We start from the raw sequence: 12,701 nt of genomic DNA on the forward strand, positions 1-12,701 counted from the left end.
CACACATTATGGGGATAGTTTGAAACATCTACTGGAAGGTAGCTCTAATCTTAGAATAGGTTAGGGGATGAGGGGTTTGGGAAGAAGGCATTTTCAGTGAAAAGGGAAAAAAGGTATCTTGCCCTGAAGGTTAGCATATGATCATTGGTTAGGTCAGTTCACCATTCCTCTAAGGAAAACGTTTTAGTGAGCTAAACACAAAACAGATACAGCACAGGGAAGTCGCCATGCACAGGAAACGCCTTGGAGCTCCCCAAGGACTGTTAGAAGAATCAACAACAGTGCTGATCAATCCAAAAGGAAACAAAGTGTGATCCTTTAGGATTATAACTTATATAGATCAGGTTTCCCTTTCCACATTCAGTGAAGAAGAATCTCTAGGAAGAACAATCCTAATCCTGGCTCCTGTTTTGGCCACTTTATACTCCTCTGCTAGTGCAAAAAGGAGCTGTAGAACCCTGGGTGCAGGTTGGGGAAGAGGAGGGGTTGCCTCCCCAAATGGAGGCAATGCGTGGGGGGCACATAGGGTTACATGCCACTGCTCCCTCCCCCAATTGCTGCGAGTGCTGGGGGCTAGGGCAGCTCAGTGGGGACACCCCAGGCAGGCCCAGCCATCCCTATGGGGTGGGACCTGCTTGTTCACCAACACCCCTCCTCCTGCCCCACAAGCTGGTCCCTAGCAGGACACTAGCCTTGCTCCCCACTCGCTCAGACTGGTGTGCAGCCCTTTGTCAGGCAGCCACAGGCCAGCGATGGCAGCGGCAGGGTCCTGGGAGGTGGGGCAGGGCTTGTCTCCAAGGTGACCAAGCCTCACACCATGTCTGCATCCAGCCATAGCCCTGGCCAAGGCCCCAGGGTTCATGCGGAGCCACCGCGGATGGGCAGTGCAGGCGCTGGGCCATCATGGGCAGTGGGAGTTGGGACACCGCCCACCCCTACTGTGGGAGAGGCCAAGAGAAAGGGTGTGTGGCCAAGGTCAGGCTACCCCTGGCTGATTCCTGGCTGCTAGAAGGGCCTATTGGGACCCAGGATTATGCCAAAGGTTCAGTTTGCCCCAGATCTGGAGTAGTCTAAAACTTTGCTTTGTCTCTAATGCATTTCCTCTAGGATCGACAGCACTTAAACATGATGAAATCCTGGCCCTATTGAAGTCAATTGGCTTTTTGCTACTGATGTCAGTGAAGCCAGGATTTCACCAATTATTTCAGCCTCAACACCCATGAGGTAAGTAGCATTTGTGTTCATAAATATGGGAAAATTAAGATAATATAGGTGCTGAAGATACACAGCAAGTCAGTGCCAGAGCCATGAATGAAAGCCTGACTCCTTCCTTTATTCTAAGGCACTAGAAAACTCTCCCTTTCACTGTAACCTACATGGCATCTTCCTAACAGTAAATTGCTTTGTTAAAATACGCATGTTTGTGTGTGGAAGGATCTTGTTTGGCTCTTTGGAGTGAGAGGCTTTAAAGGGACAACTTAAAAGTCACACTCTATCTGAATAGGTTTTCCTACTATTGTCACAGATAACACCTAGGATTACTAGAGTTGCAAGATTAGGAAAAAAGTTTCTTTTCTGCTTTCAGTTACTTTGTACATTTAACAGCACTTTGTTTATAGACAGTTTAATTGTTTCCTGTTGTCAGTCCAGTTTCTTCTGTTCGGATGGCCTTTTCACACATCAACAGGAAACAGAAAAAATACTTTTGAAAATAGGAAGATGTAGTGCCTGAATCTAATTCTAGATTAACCTTATTTCAAATAAATAATTTTAAAAAATGCTGTTTCCTCTACCAGTAGTCAATGGAGTCAGTGAATACCTACTCCTGCTGTGTGACAGGGGGTAACCTTTTGTGATCCCACTCAATGTTATGTAACTGAGGCCAGGAAATAAAGATCAGTCTTTTACTGGCACTTGTCTCATATCTTTACAATATTGCCAGACCTGAGCGTTCAAAAATCATGAGTTCCCGAAAAGCAGATTTGTCTGAGCCTTTAGACTGCACTTAAACCATGTTTTCAGGCTCTCTCTCCAAGACTATAAGCAGGGACATCATTTGCTAAAGGCAAGGGAGAAGTTGTCTCCCCCCGCAACTTTTCATAGGTCTATATTCTCCATTATCTCTTCCACTTTTTGCACACCCTTTCCCCCCTCAATTTTGGATGACATCATTAGGAAAGCAATAATTGCCCAGTTTCTCATTTGTGATCCTCTTTGGGACAGAGGACACCCTATATGCTGACACAACTTTGCTCCCACCTCAGAATTTTTCTGAAATGACCCCCCTAACCATAAGGGCAAATATCTAGATCTATATAGATATAGATCTATATTGCAAGACTCACAAAGTCATGTGAGCTGGGCTTTATTACTATCCCAAATGCTAGCTGGCATTCTGAATTCAGGGTTGTTAATTTTTTAATTTAAACCTTGTAAGACATTAAAAATGCTTGATAACTAGATGCTACCATGACAGGTCCATTAGAAGTACCTTAGATTTGTCACACAATCTCATTTTGCATTTAGAAAACAAACCATATATGTAGAGTCCGTATTTACAGAGATATGTTCCACTCTCATATCAGTAGTTCTCATGCAAGTCTAGAAGAATCTACACCCTGCAGCCCTTATGCAGGATTATGCCCTAATAAATCTGAAGAAAAACTAAAACTGTCTTTAGAACAAAATACATTTCCATCCAAAATCTCTACCTAATCCAAGTAACCTGAGAAATAGACAAAAGGGAGAAAATTCCAAATCAGTGATTATAGCGACTTTGACCTTAACTCATCTCACTAGGCTTCGGCAGACACGATGCATAAGACATGTTTTAGTGCGGTGTGTAGTGTTACACACTGTGGAGCCATATTTTTACATTCTATCAACTGGATGCACAATAATGATGCAAAAGCCGTTTCATGCATACCACTCTTGCCAAGAGTAGGAAAAGTTGTCATGCTGTGTGTAAGGACAATACATAATGCAATACAATCCCTGCCTCTTTGGTCATGGAAGGTCTTTACGCTAGTCTATTTGCATGAGGAAATCCAGAGCAGTTCTGTCGCATCACCTCCTGGCCTATGGCTTTTCTGTCATCCACACAGGTACAACCACCTTCCAAAATTTGGTCCTATTTGTGTAACACTATTTTGTGTCATGAAGTGCATTAAGCACAATAATTCCATCAGAATTTTGAAAGGTTTTGATTTTGTCAATCTGAGTCAAACTAAGAAAATCAACAAGCCATGTAATTTTATTTACCCACACGACCTCTTAAATATTCATGCTCACAAACTTCAATTCACTTTACATCTCCACTTAGTTAGTATAAAAAGCAAGGGAAAGCAACAAATGTATTGAGAAGATGTGAATTGTAAGTATCGATTCCAAAGTTGTTTTGCAAAGTAAAAGTGATCCAATTAATGTATATTTTATGCATAACATATAAAAGAGACATAGCACTGGAAGGGACAAGAGGTCCATCTCTACCTGTTCTGAGGAGGACTGAAGTATACCTAGAATTAAGGTTGCCAACTTCGTAATATTTGAAAGCCAGACACTCCATCAGGAGTTCTGGAATCTCCTCTGTGGTGCATCTTGCCTGCCCTGAGGCCCCCTCCCCCTTCTCGGTCCTCTTTCCTCTTCCTGGGTCAAGAGGGACTCGCCTGCGGAGCCACCGCTGGGAGCGGTAGCTGCCCAATGTAGGTAGGAGGCAGCTTTGGCTGAGTAGGGGCTGGTGTGGGTGATGACCCTGCGCCTCCCTGCCCACAGCAACTGGACTTTGAGTGTCCGGTCAGTAGATCTGATTGGACACCGTCAGGTCCCCTTTTTGACCAGACTTTCTGGTCGAAAACCAGGCACCTGGCCACCCTATCTAGAATGTTTAGGTATACTTACAGTTAGCACTGAGTTCATACTGTATTATACTGGGCCTCCAATGGCTAACATGTAGGGGAAGAGACATGTCAATAGCAACAAAAAGAAGGCAGCTTCATGAATAAAATAAGACAAGAGCTCAGTTTCTTTCCTTTTTTTTTTGGAACAGTCCATTTATTGTGTGTCAAGAGCAATATTTTCAGTGCAAATATACTTCTTTTCCAAATTAAAAGCTCCTAGGATGCCAAGTAAATATATTTGATAATTACAGTGCTCCGAGAAGCTACGACATGGCAATTATGAGTGTCATAGTGCGTAAGGACAGTGGAGTCGGAAACAAAGGGATCATGTATTTTCGGAAGGAGAAGAGATTTCCTTAATTTTCAGTGCATGGCAGGTGAAAGTGATCCCTATAACACATGAGAATTGAGTGAGAGCAAGCTTGACTGTCAATTATCTGTTGTGACACTGCTGGCTTCACCCTCAGTGGGGCTGAAACTGGCGTAACTGACAAAAGATGTAGAGTTACGTGAAGCTCCCCCTTCACATTAGATGTAATGCTCACAGTAATTCACTACTCTAGTGTAAAAGCACTTTTCTATATTCCATTATGGCATCACTTCTAATAACTGCTGAACTAGAATTTGTACATTCTGTACAGCGGACAATGAATCTAAAGATCTGGCCTGCCTGAAAAACAGAATTCTAAATTATTTTGTTTATTTGATGTGCACTGAACTTGGCATGTTAAAAACGTGAAACTAAATCTTCTTAATCTTTCCCAACAGAGTGATAATTGTGGTGAGCATGATAGGCAGGGAAAATTTGCTGTTGATTTAATTCTGGTTAGAGAGAAGGAGAATGTATCTAATATTTAAAGCATTAAAATTATAGACCCTGACACCTTGTAATTCCAAGTGAATGACTAAGTTTGAGTACTTTGCCAGCTTGTTTAACCACCTTGGTGTTAGATATGTAAACAACATGGACTCATATTTTCAAGATCATAACCTAGTTTGAACAGTAGTTGGTAGATAATTCTCAGACTGATGCACCAGGAAAGTGAAATTTGTCCATGTGACTCCTTGTTAAATGAAAAAAAAAATTAAATGATCCAGCATCTTTTCTCCAGAGCACTGGAGCTGCATTGTATGCAGCTCAGACTGCTGGCACATAACATAGCTTGATTGTGAATAATAACGGTAAATATTTCAAAATATCCTTTAAATATGCAAGTCTTTGTTTCTGAATGCACAGTTGGGGGCTGCCAAAATGCAGGACCACATGCACAAATTGGGAAAATTGAATATCCAACTATCTGATGTAAGTTTTGGGTGAGTAGAAACATAGGTTCCCAAAATTGTGCCCTCCAAAATTTGGACACATATGGAGCCTATGTTGAGGCCACATGGAAAATCTGGCTGTCAATGAGGAAAAAAAAGAAATCTACTTATGCAAGTTAAATTTCAACGTAAACATTAGAGATTGCACTTTATCTCCATCAGAAGCAGTCTGTTTATGTACAGTATGTGGGTTAGAAGCCAAGAAGTTAATATAGTAGACTGAGGTTTAAGTTATGAGGCAAACCATCCCTGTTGGAACTACATATATTTGTGAACTTGGTTACTTATTGCCTTAAAGGCAGGCAAAATATAAAACCTATACAAATTCATTTGATATAGGTATAGCCAGCTAAATGTGTAGGTCAACCTCTGATTATTTTTAGATTACTTCACAATTAAAGAAAGTGCATTTTTGCATAGCTTAGTACCACCTCTTCCAAAACGACTCTGTGGAATTTTCTTCTGTGTTCTGTTTCCTACTGGTTGGCAATGAAATTCAATTTGTCATGAATTTAGTAAGGCAGACATTGAAATAGTGAAAGAGAGACAATGTGTGGATTATAAAGCTGAGAGATACCAGAAGAGCATTTTGCCCCCTACATTTTTTTTTATAAAGACAGTTCACATAAGGAAGCATCTGTTTGTGCTGCAGAAAACATCTGAATGTTGGTTTTGATATCATTTGTCATGCCACACAGCCAACAGTTATCAGATTAAGATATATCTACTTTTGATTTGAATGTGTGTTAACCAGGATCCTCATAGCAACTGCGCATCTCAAACATAAGTAAAGATAAAGAAGTTTACTGAACTGTGTTTAAAAGTGTGTGCCAAAAACTGCCAGGAGACCACAAGCCGAATTCAGACAGAGCAGTGCCCATACAGTTAGCAATTGCTAGAAAGCCCATGAATAAATGGGGCAGCCTGGGATAGAAGTTTTTTGCCCCAATCCTGGCTCCTCCAGAATTTAGAGAGAGGCTGTTGTGTAAGCCCTCTGTGACACAGGTGCAGTTCCAAGGTAACGCTTAGAGATCATGTTCATGGTCCATCTGATCTGACTTCACACTAACCCCTATACACCTACTTATACATAGATTGGTGCTCTTAGCAGGAATAGTCTCTAATGGACAAGGCAGGGCACTGATTAGAAAACTGGCACATAATGCTGCTTTTGCAGTGCCTACAGTACAGGTATGGTTTTCTGGTCACTCCTAGATTGGGCCAGAATTCATGTCTGTCGTTTGGTGAAGTTTTGTGATAAGGAAAATGAGAAGTTTCTGTTCTTTTCATTGTAGTAGAGTAGGTTTTAGTAAAGTTTTGAGCAATGGACATTTTACAGTTGGCTTACAGATAACTTGCATGCAAGAAATATTGTCTGAGAATGTAACTTTTTCCACTGGGAATACAATACAGAAAACACTTGATTTTACTAGTTAGACAATATGCATCCAATTATCCTGATTCAATCCATGCTTCATTTCAATTAGTTGTTTGCTTACATATTCTAATTTCAAAAGTGTTTTCAATTATTTCAGAGAATCATAATGTATCCAATACCACCTAAAATTTGCTATTTAATGTATATTGCCACAAGATCTCTTTTTGATGCAGCTCCAACTCCGAACTAGTGGTTCCATCTGTCAAAAATGCTCTATAGTTTTACCTACCAGGTCAGTTGTTAGATCACAGGAAACAAGCTTTACATTCTCTATTTGGTTTGCTATATTTTACAGTGCAGACGCTCCTCCTGCAGTTGTCTGACCTTGTCCCACTTTCTCCAGAGATACAACCATGCTCAAAAAATTATTCTCTCTCTAATCTGAGAAACTTTCTGATTGCTTCTTTGTACAGGCCTTAAAAATAGCTCAAGATAGAACAGTTAATGAGGGTTCCTCAAAAGGGTTCCAAGTATTTAGTTCCAATAAGTGTAAAAAACCAAATGCTTATCAGAACTATCCAAATCTCTAGAGCCTGCTAAATTGGGTTGGAAGTCTCATGAGACCAAATTTTCTATGGGATTTCCAATACTTCCTGTTCTGATCCTAGTCAAAGACCAGAAGTGAAAAAGGAGCTTTTTGGAAAAGCTTCATTAGAATCCTTTTCTAAGGAATACAGTTTAATCATCAAAACACTTCATGAAATCATGTTTTTGCCAAAATCTTGTTTGAGAAAAAGCTAAGGAGTTCCAAACAATTTCAGAATGTCCCTTTTTGGCCTTTTCAGAATGAAATGTTTTGATTTTTTTAAAATGACTGTTTCAATTATTTAAGTATAATTGAATTTTTTTAAACAAATGCAAATCAAAACAAAATGTTTCAACTTGTAACTAAATATTTTTCAGAATTTTCTTTCACAGAGAAATTCAAAATGTTGGGATTTCGTTCCTAATCGGAAGAATGACAAATGTCAAAATCCTTCACAAAATGGAATTTCCATTCTCTGCATAGCTCCAAGAGCTTATCTGAACATTTCAGATTCTTATTTGGTTCTAGCTATGGGTGATGTGTTAGGGTTAGGTTTTTTTGTTTTGTTTCCCAAACCTGATGGTCCATTCCTATTTAAGATTTTAGGGGGAGATTTATTTCAAGAAGTTGCCAGCTCTCACTGAAGCTATTCTGGGAGATTTCCCTCCCACCCCCAACATGACACAATGTCATTTTCTTAAAATATCCTATTAAAATCTCCCGGATTGCTTTCAATAGTCACCGGGAGATTGATGCCGATTCCAGGAGACTCCAGGCCAATCCTGGAGGATTGGCAATCCCATTCAAGGCACAAATGGTAAATTAGGCACCCAACTCCTATAGACTTTCAGTAAGAATCTGGATGCTTAACTGACCTTTGTGACAAACTCTCCCTCCTGATGTATTTCCAGATCATTTCATATTTCTTGGTTTAGTATATAAGAAAATATATTGTAAACCAAATACTACCATTATCACAACATTTCTAAAATAAAATAAAGATACCTACTCCATGATACCTACCTATGGGATGTATCTTTAAGAAAACGTACCTGATAAACATTTTAAAACCCTGAACATCTACAGCGGTAAGGATATGCTTGATATGTGAAGGTGGTGTTGGTGGGGAAAAGGGGCTGTGTGTTTTCATGTACAGAAATTTTAAATGATAGTTGGGTTACAGAACTGACGGTTTGTGTCTTCCTCAGGATGACAGGACATCACAAATATGAGGCACCAGAGCTTCAAGCCACAACATTAGAATTCTTAAGGAAGAGTGCGCTCACTAACTTATTTTATGGATGCCACTGAATTCAGCTTTGAAGGGCTCCAAAAGCACGTCACAGACCTGGAATGGGAAACCACAGCAATAATCATACCTGTTTGACAGATGATTCCTTTAAATACAACCTGTATGGGGCCGTATACAGCGTGGTATTCATCCTTGGCTTGATCACAAACTGTGCCTCTTTGTTTGTTTTCTGCTGTCGAATGAAAATGCGAAGCGAGACAACTATTTTCATGACAAACCTTGCCGTCTCTGACTTGCTCTTTGTATTCACTTTGCCTTTTAAAATATTTTATAATTTCAACAGGCACTGGCCCTTTGGGGACACTCTGTGCAAGATTTCAGGGACTGCATTTCTCACCAACATATATGGCAGTATGCTGTTCCTCACCTGCATTAGTGTCAACCGTTTCCTGGCTATTGTCTACCCATTCAGATCTCGTACCATTCGGACAAGGAGAAATTCAGCCATTGTGTGTGCAGGAGTCTGGATACTAGTCCTCAGTGGAGGAATTTTAGCTTCATTGTTCTCCACAACCAACGTCTCCAGCACTAGCACAACCTGCTTTGAGGGTTTTTCCAAAATTGTTTGGAAGACCTATTTGTCTAAGATCACTATATTTATTGAAGTGGTAGGATTCATAATTCCTTTGCTAATCAACCTCACATGCTCTTCACTGGTTCTGAGGACTCTCCGGAAACCTGCTACATTATCTCAGATTGGGACAAACAAAGAGAAAGTACTAAAGATGATTATTGTGCATGTGGCCATTTTTGTAGTATGCTTTGTGCCCTACAATTCCATACTTTTCTTATATGCTCTTGTGCGATCTCAAGCCATAGCAAACTGCTCTTTGGAGAGATTTGCTAGGACAATGTACCCAATCACATTATGCATTGCAACAATGAATTGCTGCTTTGACCCCTTCATTTACTACTTCACATCAGAATCTTTTCAAAAGTCTTTCAATATACACTCCCAAATACAAGTGGACTCCATTTCCAAGACTGAAACACCTCTAACAATGAAGATTGCACTGCCTGCAATACAGGAGGAAGTGAATGACCAGGCTATTACAAATGGAGGTGATCCAACTGCTGAATCACATTTCTAATGGCTTGTCTACATATAGAGTTATTCCTGATTTACTATCCCTGATTCACTCCCAGGGATGAAAGTACGGTACGGGCTGGTATGGTGTACCAGTGAGAAGCCGGTACCGGCCCGTATGCAGCTGACCTTAAAGCGCTGCCATGGCAGTACTTTAACATCGCTGCCCCTTTTGCCCCCCCATCGGCAGGGCCACCGATGGGAGGGGCAAAAGGGGCAGCTGCCCCGGGGCTGATGATTTAAAAGGGCTCCTGGCCGCTGATATTGCGTGAGCGGCCAGAGCCCCGAGCCCTTTTAAATCGCCGCTGGAGCCCCGGACGGCCCAGGCCAGGCAGCACAGATGGGCTGGCTGTGGGAGGCTGATGCCCTGCCCCTTCCGCAGGCCCAGAGCCAGGCCCCCATACTGGTAATTGTTTAATATTACTTTCACCCTTGTTCACTCCACATATGGATATTCTTATTCCAGAATAAGAGTGCCTTGTTCCTATTTAGCTTAACTCACTTGAATTTAGCTTTCAAAGTGTCCACACGTGGAGTTAATTGGAGATTTCTCCATGTGTAGATAAGCCCATCAGATAAAAGGTTTCTCAATTTTGAGAACTCAAGATATGTAAGTCAAGATAGATCTCTCTCTGGAGATTATTTATGGAGAGAATGGAGTGGATTCTTGCATTGAATGATGCCAACATTTGGTATGTTTTCCTAGGATTAAACATGGGACCAGTCAGGAAATATAAAAACTTTATCTTACTTTAGAAATCTCAGTCAATTTTTTCCTGCCTTCTGAAAATACAGGATATGTTAAGTCAATTTCACACATATGTATGTTTTCTTTCAAACATATAATAAAAACTTTCAGCTTTACCATGAGTGTATATTCTGGGTTTACTAGATACAGGGTTCTTTTTAAATGAGAGTAGGTATGGGTTGGTTTGGAGCTTAATTAGTTCTCTTACAGAATGCAGGAAATGGTGGTTTGTTGTACTAATAATAGGAAAGAGCAAATAATTAAAGGACTTTGATATACAAAGTCACCTGCAAGATGCTGTATTCTTTTGAGCTGCATGATTAAGTTAGCTTTCAATTGATTTTAGCACTGTATTAAACACCAACTGTAGATAAAAGAAAAAGCATATTACAGCATTATTAAGACTGGTGTTTCTACAGCCCAGGATGTTACTGCAAAGTACAGGGCCAGTCCTTACTCAGCACAGTCAGCTCAAAGAAAGGATCTGATCCCACAAAGTTCTTGCTCCAGCAACTCTCTTAATAGCATTAATAATACACATTTTCTGGTTGATGGTGTAAGTCTCTCTCTAATTCAGAGCTATCAGGGATAAAAACTGAGACCACAATGAACTGAAGAGAGAGACTTCCATTTAACCATTTGTTTTAATTCTCACATGTTGAACCTCCTGTGACATTTCAAGCAACCCATTAGGTCTAATTACGTCTTGAAATGGTTGGAGTTTAAATGCTTACTTACTAAGTGAATTGCAAAAAAAAAAAAAAAAAATTACTTTGAAAATAATATTTATTTAGCACTACCATTGTTTTCAATGAAAGAGAAACAGCCATACACTGAGCAAGACAAAGAAAGATCTTGTAGTTCAACATATTTTAGCTCTTAAATAACTACAGCACCTGACTTCTGGCACTCAGGTACAGAATGACTATATGATAAATTCCCGATACACAATCTCACAGTCAAAATGATAGAGTAGCCAAACCTTGATAGCTTGGCTTTGCGTTATTGCCATCTTGACTAGAAACTAACCTCTCATACTGGGACTTACTGCTGCGTAAGTGTCAGGGCAACAATGGGCAGTCAGCATTTCCAGACAAGAAAGAAAACATGACAACAAGGAGAAAGGATTCTAGCCACTTGGGGGTGTAAGTCAATAGCTGGAACAGGTGGCGGGGCAGGGTACACCAGCATTGCCCTGGTGAACTCTTTGATGCTTTGAGAAATACAGGCAACTCAAATGATAAAATGAATTAGCTGACATTTTACAAAGTTGCAGGGTTTGCTCAGCAACCAGTCACCATGCCTGCTTTGCATCACCAAAACAATCAAGTACAAAACATGCATCCAATTTTAACCAGATTGTTTTGCTCTCCCTTCAACAAAATGCTTGGACCTCTATAGGAACATGTGTGCTCAAGGAGGAGTTTGTTCCTGTAATTCAATACAGTCATTTGAGTCTTATGCCAAATGGAAGAAAAGTTCCCCTTCCATCCGCACCCCCCTTCCCCCAAGCTATACCTGCACAGTACCATTTACAAGGATTTCTGCAATCTCGATTTCCTTTGGGTGATGAACCTGTTTCAACACTTGCCATAAGTCGTATGCATTTCAAAGAAGCTGCTTCCATCGCTTCAGATCAAAATCCAAGATGTGGCAAGAGAGATTGGTTTGTGGCAAACTATCTTTCGCACCTGAGCACTAACAAGGAAGCAGTCGGGTCTGTCAAATCAATAACAAGTCTGGCACGCCTTTACGGTAGGTATTCCAGCTTTCCGCGCGCACCCCCTCCCCCCATTACTGGCTCTTGAATGTTGATACCTAAAATGTTAAAAATTGCATGTACTGGGGAGACGGAACTTTATTGTGGGTGGGAGGGAACAAGGAATGAAAAGGGAAAGGGGTATTGTTGGAAGCTAGATTACTGAATTAATGATGCATTTCTAAACTTTTAATCAAGCCCTTTTCCATTGAGTAAGGAAAAACAGCGTAAACAAGTAAGCTCAGATCTCAGAGGCAGGGTCCATTTATATTATTATTTCAGTCTTACAAAAGAGAAAATGGAAACTTCTGTGTAGAAGCCAGCTCTCTCTCAATGGAAAGCTTGGACTTTCAGCTTGTGACGCTCTGTTCATTAAAACTTCTTTCTACTTTCATGCAATAAGCATGATTCTTGAATTATGTGGGGGTAGTTGGGATGTTAGGCCAAAATCTGTTCTCAGCTAATGAATGCAAGGGAGTTTCATTGGTGAGAACAGAATTTGGCCCACTGTGTCAAAGTTGACTACAAAGGAGTATCTTGTTACCAATGATCTTGGGAAACCTCATGCTCTACTCAACTCTATGCTTTTACTAGTTAAATTTGCAGGACTTT

General features: G+C 40.5%; 1 protein-coding gene across 5 annotated transcripts in view; it reads left to right on the plus strand.

Annotated features, from left to right (window-relative positions):
• Positions 1 to 10,616, plus strand: part of LPAR4 (lysophosphatidic acid receptor 4) — a 52,676-nt gene extending 42,060 nt beyond the window's left edge. For 4 of the 5 annotated variants that reach the window (XM_054040788.1, XM_054040791.1, XM_054040789.1 and 1 more), the window contains one exon: positions 8,392 to 10,616. In XM_054040788.1, the coding sequence (XP_053896763.1) occupies positions 8,537 to 9,586 (1,050 nt within the window). In that variant the 5' untranslated portion in view covers positions 8,392 to 8,536 and the 3' untranslated portion in view covers positions 9,587 to 10,616. Of the gene's footprint in view, positions 1 to 1,107; positions 1,225 to 8,391 lie in introns of all 5 variants that reach the window. The other variant, XM_054040790.1, reaches the window with a different exon arrangement.
• The last annotated feature ends 2,085 nt before the right edge of the window (positions 10,617 to 12,701 follow it).

The sequence above is a fragment of the Malaclemys terrapin genome, chromosome 9 (assembly GCF_027887155.1).
Source record: "Malaclemys terrapin pileata isolate rMalTer1 chromosome 9, rMalTer1.hap1, whole genome shotgun sequence".
In the NCBI taxonomy this organism is placed as follows: domain Eukaryota; kingdom Metazoa; phylum Chordata; order Testudines; family Emydidae; genus Malaclemys; species Malaclemys terrapin.